Source organism: Palaemon carinicauda, chromosome 35, assembly GCF_036898095.1.
Source record: "Palaemon carinicauda isolate YSFRI2023 chromosome 35, ASM3689809v2, whole genome shotgun sequence".
NCBI classification, from domain to species: Eukaryota; Metazoa; Arthropoda; class Malacostraca; order Decapoda; family Palaemonidae; genus Palaemon; species Palaemon carinicauda.
In genome coordinates, this window is record NC_090759.1 from 60,185,849 (window position 1) to 60,205,136 (window position 19,288).

Genomic DNA, 19,288 nt, shown 5'->3' on the forward strand with positions numbered 1-19,288 from the left:
ATATATATATATATATATACTGTTATATGTATATATATATATATATATATATATATATAAACAGATGGGAGTGGAAGGACATATCTGAGACCTTTGTCCTGCATTGTGACTATCAACGGCTGATGGTATATATATATATATATATATATATATATATATATATATATATATATGAGAGAGAGAGAGAGAGAGAGAGAGAGAGAGAGAGAGAGAGAGAGAGAGAGAGAGAGAGAGAGAGAGAGAGAGAGAGAGAGAGAGGCCCTTTTGCGTCAATAGGCGAAGTAAATGATTATATATATGTATATATATATATATATATATATATATATATATATATATATATATATATATATATATTTTACATGTGTGCGTGTACGTACGTATGCGTAAATATCACAGGAATACGTGATGCTCAGATGCAATAAACCACAAGAAAATGCAAATACCGAGAGGATCGTCATTATTTTATTTTTTTTCCGTATGGTTTATTTCATATATTTCATATTTATATATAAGCTTTTGGGACACAACTCTCTGATACAATTTCCATTACTTGATGCAGACATTAATCTCGAAGCAGTGCTATAGTGTTACATAATTGTGGGAGAATAATCGCCGTTTCTTTAACTTTAACCAAAGGCTCACGATGGGCGAGTCCTAAGCCCACCTTAGGACATAACCTTATTACAAATCAAGATATATATATATATATATATATATATATATGTATATATATATATATATATATATATATATATATATATATATATATATATAATGTGTGTTAGTGCACGCGCGCCCGTGCGCATGCAGGCGTATGTTATGTTAAGATACCTATAGTCTTGATTATTGATGTCCTAGTAGAAGAAGTAAATCAATTATATTATAACATTGAACGAAAATAATCAAGTGGTAAGTTTGGTTGCCAAAAGTTTATGCCAAGAGGATAGTCCAATACAAGCTGAGATGGTGACATTTCTTATGATGAATTAATTTGTTTGTTTGTTTGGCAAATGCCTTTTGACATGCCAAATAATGTGTATCTTGCAAATGTTCTCTGCTTATAATAGATAGAAGTTTTTCTGCCCACGATAATTTTACATTAGTTCCTTGAAAAATTATTTTATTGAACTAGTGATGTTATTTTTACTCTGATTTTTATTAGAATTTTACATAAGAATACCAAATTCTGGGATTATGGCACCTTCTATGATCTTTTTGAATATTTGGATCCAATTGACATCACCAAATTGTGAAACAAATTTGCTGAAAAATTCGGTGTTATGTTATCTATTACAATATAGTGTTTGTCTAAAGGCAGTTGGAAATAAGGAAAGGAAAACAATTGTAGCATTTTGCCCTATGTTACCGGAGGGAATATTAACTTAGTTCAGGGCTAATTAGTTTTATACAAAATGGGAATATTGACACCTAGCCTAATGTTTTTCCTTTCTTAGCTAAGATGCTGGTAAAAGTAAATGACCGTGATATGTTGTGGTGTGTGTGGCAGATCATACACCTGCTCATGGGTAAAACAGGAATTAAATCTGTCGTAACCATAGCTCACTAGGTGATTACATATAGCCAGATGCCTAATGGTCACTTGAAAGTGAACGTTGAGAAGAATTGTGTATTCCAGGGTATTTTCTTGGCTAGCTTCATAGTATTTATATATCCGGGTGGAACATGGCAGTGATATCCTTGTACTTACAAAAAACTAAGAACATGGTTGAAGTTATTTTTTTAAGAATCATTTGGCAAAGATAATATTCACGGTAGATATAGATGATAATCGGAGAATTCTCATCTCCTTTCAGAGCCAGCTTCAGTAGCAGCTAAGCGCGCCCTTCCTGAACAACCCCAGCAGCAGACGGACCAGCAGCAGATACAACCACCAGGCATGTTCCGAAAAGAAAGCCATGTCACCACGACGTCTTCCTCCTCCTCTTCCTTCATGCAGCAGAGCACGATTATGGAGACTAGTCACGTGACTAAAGTAGGTGGAATTTTTGTGTTCGACTGTAAGCGAATATGATTTAGATTTTGTAGTGTGTGTTCAAAATTGTGTGTTTGCGTATGTTATTTTTTCCAGAAATCATATCGTAATACTATGTTTATGAATGAATTTTCTTAGTTGCCCAGAAAGGATAAGAGTGTAAAATCTTTCCGTGGGGCCTCACTGCTAGATTGTCTTTCAATAAAATTTGCCCCAGAATGTCAGAATATATATATATATATATATATATATATATATATATATATATATATATAGAGAGAGAGAGAGAGAGAGAGAGAGAGAGAGAGAGAGAGAGAGAGAGAGAGAGAGAGAGAGAGAGAGAGAGAGAGAGATATTTATGTAGATTGTGTTCACAGTTTTACTGTTCTGTTAATGATAGAGAACGACAAAAGCCGTCCTCCCTCTCCTTAGTCATTACTCAGAAGTTTGCTTAGAACAATTATGTAACTTATTGCGAAAGTAAATCTTTTTATGTCAGTTGTTTCAGTTAACTTCTACTGTTTACTCTGAAAGCTGTGAACATTTGGCTAAGGAAACGAAAGTAGTCATATGATAAGTAATTAATTTGATGAGCATTTATTTGGTAATGTTTCCTTTTTTGGGTTTAAACTTAAGAATATCATCAAAATAAGCTTAAAATTTTTACAATATAACTTTTGTTGCAGTACATGGCTTTACTATAAGACTGTTAGTGCATTAAATCAGCATTCCTTAACCTAAGGACTTACTTCAATGTTTAAAGTGACCTTGTAAGGCATCCCATGGCAATTTCTGTTTCAGATTGTGACATCAGATGGAGTGGCAGATGAGAAACGTCATAGCATGTCTGCCTCTTCATCCTCCCAGGTGAAGAAAGCCACAGGTCAACCAACGGTGGAGGTAATTGATCTGGTGGAATTGAATTTTGAAAGGGGTTCGATAGAAATTTGATTAGGCAATGATGTAAGATCCATTGCATTGTAGTGAAATGAAAAGAAAGGTAGAGCCATAAGAATAATTAGTTAAGGAGATCCTGTTTTGTAGACGTTAGAGATCTTAAGGAATTCATTCTGAATTGCGTGAATTGTGTATGATTCTTAGAATCGGTTTGTGTGTGTGCGCGCTTTGAGTACCTGCACGGTGTAGCTTTTTGTGTGGTCTGAAATTAGTTGGGTTTCGATCATTTCTGAGTTGAAAAGTCTGGAAATGATTGTAAAGTTTTAGATTCATTCTTCTATACAGTTTTATGGCAGTTCATCCTTTATATATCTAATGCATGTTTTTGTCCTTTACGTTCGCATTTAGAAAACTCGGACGTTATTGTCCATATTCATTGTAAGGAACTTTTAACATCTGTTATTTTCTTATTTAGGTCCATGGCTCACATCTTCAGGAAATAAAGCAGGATGGAGGAGCTCCAGCAATGATAAGTGATAAGGTTAGTTAAGGACCTACTTTATCTTCTCTTCAATATTTGATATTTAGAAAAGGATGATATTCTATTTAACGCTCGGTCTGATTGTATCTCATGGCTATATTTTCATTATTCTTTATCTAGATAAAACTTTTTTTTTTTTTGAGCTTAATGTTGTTGGCATCGTATAGAGTTTGTTATTTTACATCAAGTTTTTCTTTAAACTAAACTAAAGCTGATGTTTGCTTTCAAGAATCCTATGAAATTATATATTTATCAAAGTAATTTATTTTTCCCCCTTTCAATTCTTAGGTCAGCTTTGTCAAAAAGGAAGGTGAAAAAATCACCCAGCAAGTCGCACAAGATACCTCTACCTCTTATGCCACTGTGATGCCACAAGCCAAGAAAATTGTGGCTGGAAAGAAGAAACTCAGTCCAGCAAGATTTATTGTACCCCTTCAAGGAGTCATTGCTAATGATGGAGATCGTGTTGTGCTTGAATGTACTATCGATGGTGAGCAGAGCAATAGATTCATGTATCCATTTTTTTTTATATTAGTTTACAGTTTGAAAATTTTCTTTGATATAGTTTTTATCATAGTTTCATTTAATACCAGAAGGTTCTCGCTAATCCTGTAATAAAGTCCTCAGCAAAATATGGAAGGTATCCTTTTACAGATTCCAGAATTATATTTATTATATTTACCTACAGATGTTAGGTAATTGTAACATTCTGGATTACAGGTCATCCTGATCCTACGGTAAGCTGGTCTCACAATGGAGGCCCTGTAAGTGAGACGGCTGAGACCAAGTCGAAGCTTAACAAAGCTACTTTGATCTTGGAAAACGTGAATCAGAGCCACAGTGGACATTACACTTGTGTGATTAAAAATGATGCTGGCATGGCACAGTGCACGTGTGATGTTATTATTAAAAGTAAGTAATTGTAGTACTTATAGTATTTAATTTTGGTTATAAAAACAAAGATAAAAATATTAAATGAAGTGCTTCTGGAAACAGGAAGGTTGTTTAAGAGTTATTATTTGCATCATATTCCATTTCCATGATAAAAAGAATTCCTCTTCCATCTGATATTAAGTGAATCTCCTAAAATCTTTTAATATTTACAGAGACGCAGTTCCCTCCTGTGATATCTAAGCGACTTCAACCTGCTGTTGTAAGTGTAGGAGAACGTTTACACTTAGAAATAGACGTTACAGGAACCCCATCTCCTAATGTTACCTGGACTAGGGATGGCATGCCAATCACTCCCAGCGAACATTTTGCCATTAGATCTGAGGGAACAAGGCATATATTAGTTATTCAACAAGGTAAGGGCTGTTGAGAGATACTGTAGAATGAAGCAGAGTAAGTTACATGAATAAGATGAAAATGAGTGCACATATAGGTATTTTACTGTTATATGTCCTCAAGTCCAAAGGTTGTAGTTCACAGTATAGATATATATCAATAAATATTATTAAAGTAGCTTTGAGTGACTTCTTCATTCAATCTTTCCAAAGGACAAAACAAGGAAGTATTACAGCATCACTAAAAGTAAGGCATGTGGAACATTATTCGAGTTTTCAATGTATAATAATTGTATTTCTTTACATTACTTATCAATTGCAGCGGTCGCAGATGATTCTGGGCGCTACAGTGCCATAGCTTCAAATTCGGCTGGTCGCGCTGAGTCACTAGCTGACGTCAGAGTAATGCAGGTTGTAAAGGAACCACCTCCGACAAGCACACATACGATCATTTTTACAGACACAGTTGACGAGTCTAAGGTAGGGCTTGGAAGCCATGCTGACGGAAAGCCATTTCTCTCCTCTTGGTATCATTTTCTTATGTTTGTCACAGCCTGGATACAGCATGACTTCACTACTGGCTTTTGTTCTTCAATTTAAAGCAAAGTCATGTAAATACAATGGAATAAAGCTTTCTCTCCTCATGTTGAATTCACGGCTTAAATCTTCTCTTCAAAGCTAATATTGTACATTAAGTAATTTCTCTTTCAATAAAGTTGAAGGTTATGGTTAATTTTGATTTACTCACTTCACTTAACTTGCTCACCAACTACCAATTTTATAGGAATGAATTCTGGAGTCATTTAATTGCACTTTGGTAAAATTTGAAATTCGTGTATGGTAACTTAGGGAAATTATAGATTAATTAATTTTTTTTAATTGAAATTATGATATTTTTGTCAAATTAATCATATCACTTTGCTGTTTTTAATTTATGTACTGAGACATCTAATTCACATGGTAATACAAAAATATTCTCTAGTTTTCATGACAAGGTGAAGAGACTTGTGGTCAGTATAATTCAACTGTATATGCATTAGTTCTTGATTTTATATAAATGGAAATATGATAATAACTTAAAGTAGGAGTTGTTTTTCATAGCTAGATGATACCCTTTTAGATAATGAATAATATTTACCCTTTTAGATATGCAGTTTTGTTAATTTGCATTATTTATTGGTTATAGTTATGCAAAATTATACCCTACTTAAATTGCCACTGTAACTTAAAAAAGTAGAATTTAAAAATATCTCCAGGATCTATTCCTTTGGTTTTGAGTCTTTGACTTTCAAATAGCTTATAATTTTTTATTGTATTTGTAGGGTAGGGGTCTCATCTTCTGTAATTTTTAATTAGTTGTCCTTGTCACTGTCACAACTGAGTTTTTCTTTTTATAAGCACTTAATCTCTAAAATTTCATTAAGCAGAGCTTTAAATTTGCTTAATTTCCTTCACTTTGCTGTAACTGCAGTGAAAGCAGTGAAATGCCCTAGCTTCTTATTTTCTGTATATATCTTTTGTTTCTGAAAAGGTTTTCATGGTGGAGGATGCACTATTATCTTTATCTTTTCATTTCTGCTGCACAGAGCATATCCGAAACTATCGAAGAGGGACATGCGAAAACTGTAAAGCGAGCTATAGAAGAGGTCACAGTAGAGGCACCAACTATTCCATCCCCTACAAAAATGCATAAGCCCACACCTAAACCTGTTCCCATTCCCCTTCCAACCCCTCCCAATTACCAAGTTAGTAGTCCTGAGCCAGGAAGTGAAATAGAGGAAGAAGTTAAAAGACCTCCTGGTAGATTGAAAGCAGCCTGGCCACCCTTACCATCAGAAGATGAAGAGATGGTAAAGATTGAACCAATGGTAGAAATAACTTCAAAAAATGTATCATCAATCATAGCATCTTTCTCATCCACTGTGGATGAAGTTCCACTTGATGTTCAAAGTCGCCATGTGCCAAAAATACCTGCACAACCTAAGCCAAAATCATTCCCACAGCCAATGCAACAAGTTGAATCAGTTATTCAACTCCAGCCTGAACCTGAGCCTGAATACGGGTATATCTCTCCCACAGAGCTTGAGCAAGGGCCACAGAAAGCTTTGCCTTTAGAGATTCATGCTCAATCCCCAGAATTTGTTCTTGCACCAGAGCATCCTGTTGAGATCGTATCTGAACGGGAATCTTCCCCTGAATATGTTCTTGCCCCTGAAGCTGTTATGGAAGTAGATGTACAACAAAAGTCTGATTTTGTCAATCTGGTAAAGCATGAGTACAGAAAAGCAGCAACATCTGTTATTGAGTCTTCAACAGTTTTATCTCCCATTCCTGAAGTAGTGTCGGAGCCTGCTCAGACACCAGTTCCAGAACCAGAGGCATTGAAAGTTCCATCTCCTGAACCTATTAGTGACACACCAGTTCCAGAACAAGAGACAATGAACGTTCTATCTCCTGAACCTGTTATTGATACATCAGTTCTAGAACCAGAGGCATTGAAAGTTCCATCTCCTGAACCTGTTAGTGACACACCAGTTCTAGAGGCAGAACCCATGAAAATTCCATATCCTGAATCTGTTTGGGAGACACCAATTCCAGGAACTGAGGCTATAATAGAATTGCCACAAAATATTCAAACTCCAGAGCCTGTTAAACACGCTACACCTGAACCTCCAAGAACACCAACACCAGAACCAGTAATACCTCTAGTGCATGATGCACAGATTGTGGCTTCTGAGGAAATATCAGAAGTGACCATAAGTGAACCACAGCCTCCTCTGAAAATAGATGTGACAGAGGAAAGTGGTGCTCCCCCTGAATCACATGAGGTTTCCATTACTGAAAATTATGAAGAATATTCACCAGTACTACAAGCAGAACATGGTGAATATAAGCCAAATGTTAAAAGGGAAGTTACAACGGAAAATGTTTTGAAAGAGTCAACCTTTGTCGAGTCCAAGAAGTCTTTTTCCAAGTCATCTTTTACCACTGTTGAAACAAATGTTTATACAAGTGGCATTTCAAGCCCACCACTTCAAGAATCTGCTAATGATTCTACTACAATAGTGGAAGAAACCGCAGTGCAGCAGCCTGCATATGAACTTGTTCAACCTGAAATAGAACCTATAAAGCCAATTACAGAGGTACTAGAGGCTGATGTTAAAGAAATGCAAATCCCAGTTGCCCCAGAGCATGTTTTTGAGCCCGTCACTGGAGTTCCTTACAGCTCTGAAACATACTTTTATGAAGATCAAGCTCCACTTGTTAAGCCACCAGAAGATCAGAAATTCAGTCCTGAACCGGTTGCTACCGAAATAGTTGATTACCCTCCAGTATTTGGAACAGAAATTCAGGATGTTATAAAATCTGTCGATCTAGATTTTGTGCCTGATCCAGTACCGCAACCTGAACCCAGCGTATATCCCGATGCATTAATTGAAGTCACTGATAAGCCCAAAGACTCTGCTGAAGAGCAGCCACAGCATTATGCAAGTTATGGAGGCACTATTGATAAAATGCAGCAAGCTTCATTTGCTTCAAGTGCTTCATCTACTCAAATGTCTTCTTTTTCATCTATGAGCAGTCAAATGCAAACCATGTTTGTTACCTCTTCTGATGTAAAGACTAAGGTGTTCACTGACCTATACCCACAGCAACCTATTCCTGAACCAACTAGTACGCAGGTTGTGCCTGAAACAGCTCCACAATCTCAACCATATTCTATCCCATTGAAGTCAGAACGGCAGCCTCTTGAGCCTCTTATTATTCCACCACCCAAACCTGTAGAAAGAGCAAGCACTGAAGAGCCAATTAGACCTCCTAAACATCCTGACCGTGATGAAACTAGGGAGCAAAAGAAACCAAAGAAGAAACGTGAAAGTGTGATTCAGTTGGCAAAACGGCTAGAAGAAACCATCATTCCCATGTCTCCAGATGAAGTACCTGGAGGAATTAGAATGTTCCCTAGTCCCAAACAGCCTTCAACCCCTGTACGGGAAACACCAACACCTACCCGTGAATCTGCATCTGGTCAGGTAACATCTGCCAGTGAAGATGAAGGTCCATCAGGGTTTAAAACCGAAAGGTTTCCAGATCTTGAGCCCTTCCCTTTTGTTGTTGAACAAAAACCAAGAAGAGAGCGCCCTAGAAGTATGCCACCTCCTGCCCCTAAAAAATTTGTACCAGGTAGTTACACAGATAGTGAATATGAAAGTGATATGGAACTAGATCAGAGATTGAATTTAAAGAAGCTCAAATTTGAGGCTCCTGTAGAGTATACACCAGAACCACTCCTCAAAGAATTAACAAAACCTCTCGTGGTAAAACCACTGCCTGCCAAAGTGGCACCCGAACCACAGCCTCCTAAACCTCGCCCACTTTCTCTGGGTCAAGAACCTCTTCTACCATTTGCTGTCATTCAGCCACCAGTCTTTGATGGTAGCATGAGGCCTGATGTTCTTAAGAAAGATGAAGAAGAGGTAAAAGAGGCACCAAAGTCTGTAACACCTAAGAAAAAGTCAAAATTGGTTGAGAAATTTTTAGAGTCTTCAGGAATAACTGAAGAAGAGAAAGTTGTGAGAGTGTCTGTAAAGAAAACAAAGAAAGAAGTAATACCACCTCCTCAACCTATACCTCTCAGAGCTAGTTCTGTTTCTTCCACAGTAACAGATCATGTTGTGTCCATTTTAGAAAAACCAGTATCTCAGCCTCCTCCAGCTCCACAACCAAAACCTGATACCCCTAAAATTCAGATGGACAGGCCAAAATCAGAACCTCCTAAGCCGAAGACTGAAAAACCAGTAGTAGTGGAAATTAAGACTGAAAGGCCACCACCAAAGCCAATGGTTGATATTGACACAAGGCAAGGAATAAAACCTAGTAAGATAGCAAAGCTTTTGCCATCTCCTGATTCAGAAACTGGGCCATCTGTGAAGCGTACTTCAAAAACTTCATACACTGAAAGCAAGACTCAAATGTCATCTGTGAGTTATCAAAAAATGGAATCTACTCTTACAAGTACACAGTTTCATACTTCGCAAGAGTCTACAGTGATTCCTAAGCCAGACCCTGTTCCTATCTTCAGCCAAATACCACAGGTTCCAGTATATCCAGAATCATCACCACAAGTTTTGTATGAAAAGGGCCCTGAACAACCACAAGTCAGTGTACCTTCATATATACAAGAACCTGAGCCTACTCCAGTTCATATTCTAGAGCCTATCCCCATGTCTGTTCCAGAACCAGAACCCATTCCTGTCTATATTCCAGAGACTACTCCTCTTTCTACTCTAAAACCAGAGCCTGAGCCTGTTTTTATCTTAGAACCAGAGCCTGAGCCTGTTTTTATCTTAGAACCAGAACCTGAACCTACCATCATCTATAGTCCAGAGCCTGAACAACAACCTGCTATTATCTATAGTCCAGAGCCTATTCATATTCCAGAACCTGAGCCCATTCCTGTTTGTACCCCAGAAGTAGAACCAATTCCTGTATGTAGCCCAGAGTTCCAATTTGCACCACAACCTGAACTGGAACCATCACTTGTCATTGCTCCAGAACCTGAACCTGTATATAGTTCAGAGCCAGAACCCGAACTTGCACCTGTTCAAATCCCAGAGCCCGAACCTGAGCCTGTGTATCTACTAGCACCAGAACCTGTTGTAATAGAGAAAGAGCCTGAGCCATCTTTATCCATGCCTGAACCTGTTGTGATAGAGAAAGAGCCTGAGCCATCTCTTTCCATGCCTGAACCTGTAATCTCACCTCCGATAACATTAGATCCTATTCCTCGCCATGCACCCTCTCCATCTCCTGCTCCAGGCTTCAGATCTGTGAGAGCTCCTACTCCAAAACGAGGCCAGACACCTGCCAAAACTACCACAGCACCACCGCCACCATTTGACATGGTTCCTATAAAACTGGAACCCCTTGTAACACCAGCAGTTGTTTCTATGCCAAAACCTGAGCCAAAACCTGAGCCAAAACTAGTAGTAGATACACCACCTGAAGTAAAGCCTACTGTAGAACCTATTAAAAAGGAAGAAAAGAAACCATCAAAAGTAGGTTTCAATCCTGTGAAAATTCCAGCTGGTGGTAAAATGCTGCCTGTGTGGCCACCACAGATGCAGGAAGAACCTCCTAAGATTACTTTGAAAGCACGGGCACATTCTTTAGAACGCCCTCCGGTAACAGAGGCACCACAAATACCTGCTAGGCCACATGAAGCTCCACCTTCTATTTATTGGTCTAGTAATGTTACCATTCAAGAAAAGAGAAAAACATGGCCACAGCAGATACCTCAAGCACAAACTATTACATCTGCTAGTAGATATGAAACTACATCTAAATCATCCATGGAAGAGACAAAAATCTCTAAATTCTCTTCTCAGTCTTCAGTTAAAAGTGAGATGAAAATTGAGACTTCTGTCCCAAGACCAACTTTAGCTCCAACAAAACCAAGTCCCCAGTTACATTCTCCAGTAGTTCCTCCAGTATTGGCAAAACAAGTGGCTTCCCCAGTAGCGAGTCCAGGATTAATGAAACAAGATCCCTCCCCAGTAGTATCTCCAGCACTTTCAGCTACTCGTGTACTTTCTCCTCCAATATCAAGACAGGTAGCTCCTGATGTTTCTACATCTGTTGTTTCTCCCCCATTAAAACTACCAGATCCTCCAGATCTTTCAATTGTTTCTATGTTCGATCTAAAACCAAAACCAAAGGAAAACATTGCAGTTTATCATCCTATTCATAAAGTACCAAAAATAGAGCCAAAGAAAGGCAAAGGCAAAGATACAAGCTCGACAGCTTCAGTTCCACTGAAAGAAGGTACTGTTATATCAACAATTATACCACTGCCTCCCTTAGAACCATTCCCATTTTCTGTAGATACAGATAAAGGAAAACGCCCAAGGGGTAGGGCTCCCTCAATGCCTAGAAGATTTATTCCCAGTTCTTTTACTGAAAGTGAATATGAAAGTGATCTCGACGCAGCACCAAGCCCTGTATCTAGGTTGTACATGAGTGATAGTGAAGCTGTAGGTTTCAAGCCTCTGAATATTAGATTGAAAAGGGGAAGATCTATGCAACCAAGGGTTCCTTCTCCACCTGCCCCATCTACTTTAGCACCACCAGAACCTTTTGATGAAACATTATCATACGCCAATGCTGTATTTCCAGAACTTGAAACTGGAAAACAAGCAAAAATGAGTCAAAGTAAACACATTATTCAAACAGTAACGTCTTTAGCCAGGCAAATCACACCAGAAAGCAAGTTAGGAGCCCAGAGAGTGACAGCAAAACCATTGACCCCTCAAGCTCCAATTGTCCCACCTCCAGCCATTCCAAAAGTAGCTCCTGTTACACTTCAAATGCCCATCCCTGCACCGGTTCCAGTTGTTAATTATATACCATCATCAAACGTGGCACAAAATTCATTTATTCAAACTGAAGACTCATCAAGTTCCAGTATTCATATTATGCAAACTGTAGCTCAGACTGAAAAAGGAGTCAAGAATATTATGAAAAAATTTGAAGGAAGTGGTCCTGCTCCATTACCACAAAAAGTTTTTGTTCCAAATCAACCTCCTGCAGCAACAACTCACAGTCCTGCTGTCTCTAGTGCTACAGTCTCTGCAAAACTAGAGCAAGGTACACAAGCAACAGATGGAATGGACGATAGTACGAATGCTGGAAGCTTAAAGAAGAAGCCAGCATCACCTAAATCCAGAAAAAAGACAGAAAGTGTCCAGATGACAGCATTAGAACAAGAGGAGAGTGGTTATGTGGCAGACACAGAAGGTACACTTCCACGAAAACACGCAAAGACTACTCAGTCCTCTGCATCTAGTTCGTCATTCTCTAAAAGTGAATCTTTTATGTCGGCTTCCTTTTCAAAAAGTGAAAGTAGGAGTTTCTCAAGTACAGAATTTGGACAAATACCGACATCTGCTTTCCCTTCTGGTGGTGGACTGGCCCTTAATGGAAACTTTCCTTCCACATCCTTTTCTATCCCAACTGCCTCAGCCTCATCAGTAGGCCAAACCTCGCACTTCTCCAGTTCATGCAAGTCAACAGAAAGTAAATCTTCCCAGGTTCGTAAATTTAAATTCCCCATGGCACCATTGAGTGCCTGTTGGCTATAGTGTAGCATCAATCTACAATTAGCTGTGTTAGCTGTCGAAATCACTAATAATGTTTAACCCAGGGTCATTATCTTTTGTAGCCTTCTTATTTCTTTAACTTTTCTCCTGTTCATTATGGCTTGCATGCACTTGCGCATGGATTCTTCAGAACCTGCATAATGTACATACAATGCGCTTTCCAATCCACAATTTTGTTCTAATGCAGTTTTCTTCTTGGACAGGTTAAAAAACTATGGTCATTTCCCCGCTAAACTGCAATTGATGCAAAATACAAGAGATTTTTAAGTAAGTTTGTTTCTCTCCCTGTAACTGGGAATGTGTGATTTTCTCCACATCAGTCATGTGCTCACCTGGCTGTAACAAAATTAATATACTAAACTATGCAGTTTTATTTTTGTGCCATGCATCTCTGCAGTGATCTTGGGATTCAATTACTTTGCTGTCATCTTGGTTTTTATTTTCTTACATTTTTTTGCTTACTGACTTTTTTATTGACACAGTTGTGACACTTTATTGAGCAGACACCTCCCCCGTAAGTACCCATTAGTAAGTCAGATCTTTTTATACTTTAGGTGGATGTTTCTTCCTCCATGTCTGTTTCTTATCTGGAGTCTATTAGAATTGATAATTGACTTTGGATTGGATATTGTTTCTGCTCATGATACTAAATTAGTTTTATTGACTTGAAAATTAATAACACACACTCATGATACTAAAAGATTTCAACATATATATAGGAGCCTACACAGTTATTATTCATGTAAAACTGTTAAGGATTAATTTTCTTTCAGATGTTTACTAGCAGGTCAGAAGAGATCCGTGAGGAGAAACGAAGCGAACATGGACCAAAAGCCCCAAAAGCTTCTCCTCCACCTGAGAATAAAAGACCAAAATTTGAAGAATTTAAAAGAGATACTCATGGTCAACCTGGATCTCATGGACCTTTTTCAGAAGATACCTACTATGCTATGAGGGATGAAAGTGATATATCAACTGGAGGCACAAGGACTCAAAAAAAGGTAGAAGTCAAGAGTGAAACTCATGTGCAAGTCATGTCAGATAAAAAAGTAGAGGTCTTTGAAACTACAAGTTTTGATGTTTCTCCGAAAGCTCCAAAGCAGAAAACTTTTGATAGTGAGAAAAAAATTGGAAAGGCGGCTGTTAAAGAGACAAAAGAAGCTAAGTTCAAATCAACCGATGTTAAAACTACATCATCTGCACCAAAACTTGAAAAATTGGAGCCCATACCATTACCTTATAAAACTGAATCAGAGGTAAAAATAGCAGTAGAGTCTGTTGTAGAGCAAAAATCATCTTTAGAAAAGCCAAAACCTGTATCCGAAGTAAGGATGCCAGATATAGAACCACTCAAGTCAACAGGCTTAGTCAAGATGGCTGTATCAAAACAGGAAGTGGAAAAAGAAGAATTAGATTTGAAACCATTTCCTTTTAAGCCTGAACCTGAGAAACCAAAAAAGCCTAGAGGGGGTCCTCCACCACATCCAAGTAAATTTGTAAAGGGAGAATTCCGTGAAAGTGATTATGACAGTGACTATGAGGGGCGCATCCCAGCAAAGTGGAAGCCAGCGGATAGTGATACAGAAGATCAAGCTTACAGCAAAGTTGAGTTGAGTGTTAAAACTCAATCGGAACCTCAACCCAAGGAACGCACACCAACACCCCCGACAGTTTTTGATAAACCACCTGTATTTGAAGGTCCTCCTCGACCAAAAGTTGATTTTCCTGAATCAGAAACAGAACCTGAGAGAGAGATATCTCCTGAAATAGTTCTTCCAGAAAAAATAGAAATTGTAACTCCAGCTGAAGTCCCAAAAATTACACCAAAGAAGCCCAAGATTTTTAAGTCACAACCAAAACCAAAACCACCACCAAGATCACCATCTCCTGTTTTACAACCAGGAACTCCTCCTGAAGAAGCCTACATAGAGCCACCCACTCAGTCTACACCATTTTCTAATGCCATAGGTGTAGAGTCAACAAAAATAACAAAAATAGCAGATTCAAGTCAATATCATAAACGATTTGTAAGCATGCAACAAACAACAAGAGTCATAAAATTTACTGATAATAGAACCACTACTAGAACCAGCGAATCTCAACAACAACCAGCACCAAAGTCTAAACCTAAATCTCAACCTGCTTTTGAAAGAAAAGAACAAACGCCAATTGAAAATCTTGAGCCTTTTCCATTTACTCCAGAGCCTGTGAAATCCAAAAAGGATAGAGGTCAGCCACCACCCCAGCCTGCAAAGTTCCAGAAAGGAGATTTCACTGAAAGTGATTATGAGACTGAATTTGAAGATCGTATCAAACCAAAATGGCAACCACCAGATAGTGATGCAGAGGAACCAAGCTATAATAAAGTTAAACCAAAACTGCGCTCTGATAGAACTCCTTCAAAGACTAGAGAGAGGACTCCAACACCCCCAACCGTGTTTGATGTTCCCCCTGAAACTGATGGACCTTGGAGACCTGTTATTGAATCAACTGAGGTTCTTATGCCAGAGCAGCCTCCATTGGAGATCATCATTCCTAAAGTTGAAACTACCAAGAAGACTATTATAGAGAAACAAAAAGTAGTAGTTCCACAGCCAGAGAAAGCTGAATCCCCACCACTTCCACCTCCTGGCTCTCCTCCAATAGAAGGTGTCATTGTGCAAGAAACGCAATATGTTGTTGACAAGGTTGATGTAAAGTCAAAATTCAAACCACCTAAAATGGTGGAAGTTCAATCATTTGAAGAAAAACCCTTTACAAAAGTGACTGAAAGAACTGAAAAAACATTCACAAAGCTGAAGATGGAGGAAGAATTACATATGAAAAAAGAGAAAATGGAAATTATTAAAACAACTGTGACTGAGTTTGAAGATGCTCCAGAGCGGCCACCACCTCCAGTAGAGCCAGAACTCAAGGTAATGGAAGTTGAAAAGTTTCCAGATTTAGAGCCATTCCCATTTGAGCCTGATAAACCAAAACCCAGGCGTGATAGAGGCCCCCTCCCACCGAAACCAAAGAAATTTATCAAAGGCGAATTTAGGGAGAGTGATTATGATAGTGATTATGAAGGTCGAGTTAAACCTAAATGGAAGCCTGCTGATAGTGACATGGAAGATCCTGAGTACACACCTGTCAGACCTCCACCACCAACCACGAAACAGGTATCATTAGAGCGTGATAGAACACCCACACCTCCAACAAAGTTTGATACTCCACCAACTTCAGGTGGACCTTTGCGACCTACAATAGACTATATTCAGCAACCTGTTATGGTTCCAAGAGAAGCTTCTCCTGAAATAATCATACCCAAAGTAACGCCTATTGTGAGTAAATCTACAAAAATCAAACCAAAAGCTCCAGCGATTAGGCCAAAAGAGCCAGAACCTGAAAAACCAAGAGAACCAACTCCACCTCTTCCAGAACCAGGTCCCCAACCAGAGATTGGTTTTATTCCTGTAAAGCATTTAGTTCAGGAAGAAGAAGAAGATGCCCATATTAGGATGATAAAGAAAAAGATTGAATCTAAAAAGGCTTTTGAAATTGATATTGATATAACAGACATATATGACTTTGTTTCTGAATCTGATCATGATAAAACAGACACAGAGAGCTCTTCAAAGAAGCCATTTCCAAAACTGGAACCATTCCCTTATGAACCAGAGCCAGCTAAACCCAAGCGACAAAGGGGCCCTCCTCCACCTCACCCAAAGAAATTTCTTAAGGGTGAGTTTAGAGGAAGTGATTATGAAAGTGATTACGAAGCTCCCATTGCCCCAAAATGGCTACCACCAGATAGTGAAGGGGAAGAGTATGCATACAGGAAGGTTGCTCCACCTGCTGGTGAAATAGGAAGGCAACGTAGTGAATCTACCGGAAGGGATCCATCACCTCCTTCTAAATTTGATCATCCACCTCATTTTGAAGGGCCCCCTCGTCCCGTCATGGAACTTTCAGATTTACCAAGAAGAGAAAGACGGGAATCACTTGAAGAATATTCAATTCCACGCTTCCCAAAGGTTGAATTTAAGCCCTTTGATTTAGAGGATGATGTCGTTGGGGGTCGAACTAGGGGAGGGATTACAACTGATACGGAAACAGAACCAGAAACTCATGCTAAGATAAGCTCACCTACCAAAGGAGGCATTGATAAGAAATATGCCAAGACTGCTCAGAGTAAGTTGTTTGCAAAACTGATGCCTATTTTGAATTATGTTGTTTTATTTTCAAATTTATAATATATTTGTGTAGACTAATTGCTAATCAAGGTAAATTTAATTTCCAGAGGTGGTTAGTCACCAATTTGATGACATGACACAAACATTCCGTCACAAGGCCCAGAAATTTGCTGAGCAGCTAGTGACCGAGGTATTTGCTGCCAGGGAGGGTTCAGTTCCTGCTGAACCTGCCGGTGAACCCCCATCTCTACCTGAGGAGCTGAAAAGATGCTCTGTCTCACCAGACTCCACTGCTGCACCTCCAGCTGCTACAGTTGCAGAAGAGCTTAAGTCACCAACACTTCAGGAACCTCAGGCTTATAGAGATGAATCCAGGGTATCTGAATTCGGTAAGTATTTTTATTATGTAAAAGACCAAGAGAACATATCAGTTTTTAAAGAATATTTTTGTTATACACATGATTTACTTGATGAATATCAAGTCAATTCTTGTAGGAACTTCCATTGATTATTATTAAATATTTTGTCAGCATCAAATATATAAATGGAATAGGATTGTGCTGCATGCACCTAATTGTAACAGTTTTGGTATACAACATACAGGTTCATTCTATATTACTGTATATATGGACAAGGGATGTTACAATCAAACATATCATTCATGGTGGTGGTATTCTTGCATGAGTTATTCTTCTGATTTAACAAACTGGGTGCAGTGGATGTACCCCTAAGAACATTAAAACTTTTTATTGTAGGCACGAAGCATATTGATCCAGACACAGGTCTAATCTACTTCAAATATGACTTTGGATATGAGTTTGGAGTAATCCTTCCTGGAGAAGCCAAGAAGGTAGAAAAGAAGAAAACAGTAAATGGAGATGTTAATGGTGACATACCAATTCCTGTTATTCATGAAAAGACAGATACTCCTCAGACTAAAAGCAGCACCAAAACAAATGGCCATATACATCCTTCTGATTCTGGAGTCACACAGAAACCATCGTCGTCTGATGTCACTAAGCAGAAACCTTCTTCCAAGAGCCTGCTATCAAGCCAAGATCCGGACCCTGAGCAGATTACCTCTCCCCAACCATCTCTACAGTCTGACATCTCAGAAACAGACCGTGAGTATCAGCAGTATATGGGGAAGATGATTCCTGAGTTTGTTCCCAAGAAGCAAGCACAGTTCCGTCCAATCTCTGGTGATCCTTATTCAGACAGTGAGGGTGAGCCAGAACAACCTAGTCCAACGAAGACCCTTGAGGCAAGCCCAGGCAGCTCTGTGGGCCCGAAGAGGTTTGTGCCTCTAGTACCTGGTGCAACTGTCCAGCCCAAGCCTTTGTCTTTAGAAGGGGCACCAACTGATGCGCTCTACACCTCAACAGAATTGGGAGGTACTGGTTAGCACCCCCTTGCACGACCAGTCATCAAAAATACCAGCCTGTAGTCTGCTCTGCGTGTTCAGCCACCTAACTAACAAGTTCTTAGTGCATGTCTGAGGATCCAAACATTGCTAGAATACAAATATAAAATAACCATGTCACTCCATTGAATGTGATTGTCAATCATAGTTTTATACCTAAATTGACAGAACATTGATTTATTACATTGCACAAACTCCTGTAGGGTGTAGGTAATGGAAAGTATACTAACACCCTTTGTATGTGCTACATAATGATACAAAAGACCATTTCTGAACCCAGTGTAAACCTCAATGGTAGTATTTTAGTTACAATGCATGCTAGATAGCATTAATCTGAACTTCGTAGATATTCCTTAGGTTTGTTACCAGGACACCGTGTAATGCCCATGATATTCATTTGCTGCTTTTACTCTTTATGAGTGTCATTCACATTGAAATTATTTTATATCCTGTACACTTTGTTTTATTTTTCATTAAACTTAATACAGTGAATCCTGAAAATAATATTTTAAGTTCCCCCCTAACTTGTTTTCTATGACATTACTCAGAGGAATAAATATTAACGCACAAGAATTTACCCATTGAGCCAGTGTGTACTAAGATTTTCGTTGTTGAACCCTGCTTGGTTTGAACTAACCCTGACCCTTTTTGCCTCGCCTCCAACAGTGCTTGGGTCACCTCCCCTCAGTGCCACACCCCCTTCCACGCCATCTACTCCTCGTTCTGGTCCTCTTACCCAGCCAACACGACCGCCACTATACATAACGGTAAGTTAACCCTGAATTATACACCGTATAGCACATAGCATTGT

At 38.8% G+C, this 19,288-nt stretch overlaps 1 protein-coding gene across 14 annotated transcripts in view; it reads left to right on the forward strand.

The window, feature by feature from the left end:
* LOC137627785 (uncharacterized) overlaps nucleotides 1-19,288 on the forward strand; it is a 481,638-nt gene that overhangs the window by 452,405 nt on the left and 9,945 nt on the right. For 7 of the 14 annotated variants that reach the window (XM_068359127.1, XM_068359129.1, XM_068359133.1 and 4 more), the window contains 12 exons: nucleotides 1,818-1,996; nucleotides 2,798-2,896; nucleotides 3,369-3,434; nucleotides 3,723-3,924; nucleotides 4,155-4,346; nucleotides 4,541-4,741; nucleotides 5,043-5,200; nucleotides 6,307-12,810; nucleotides 13,653-17,052; nucleotides 17,162-17,443; nucleotides 17,810-18,448; nucleotides 19,144-19,244. In XM_068359127.1, coding sequence (XP_068215228.1) covers nucleotides 1,818-1,996; nucleotides 2,798-2,896; nucleotides 3,369-3,434; nucleotides 3,723-3,924; nucleotides 4,155-4,346; nucleotides 4,541-4,741; nucleotides 5,043-5,200; nucleotides 6,307-12,810; nucleotides 13,653-17,052; nucleotides 17,162-17,443; nucleotides 17,810-18,448; nucleotides 19,144-19,244 — 12,023 coding nt within the window. Of the gene's footprint in view, nucleotides 1-1,817; nucleotides 1,997-2,797; nucleotides 2,897-3,368; nucleotides 3,435-3,722; nucleotides 3,925-4,154; nucleotides 4,347-4,540; nucleotides 4,742-5,042; nucleotides 5,201-6,306; nucleotides 12,811-13,082; nucleotides 13,147-13,652; nucleotides 17,053-17,161; nucleotides 17,444-17,809; nucleotides 18,449-19,143; nucleotides 19,245-19,288 lie in introns of those variants that run through there. The other 7 variants (XM_068359131.1, XM_068359132.1, XM_068359135.1 and 4 more) reach the window with 5 other exon arrangements.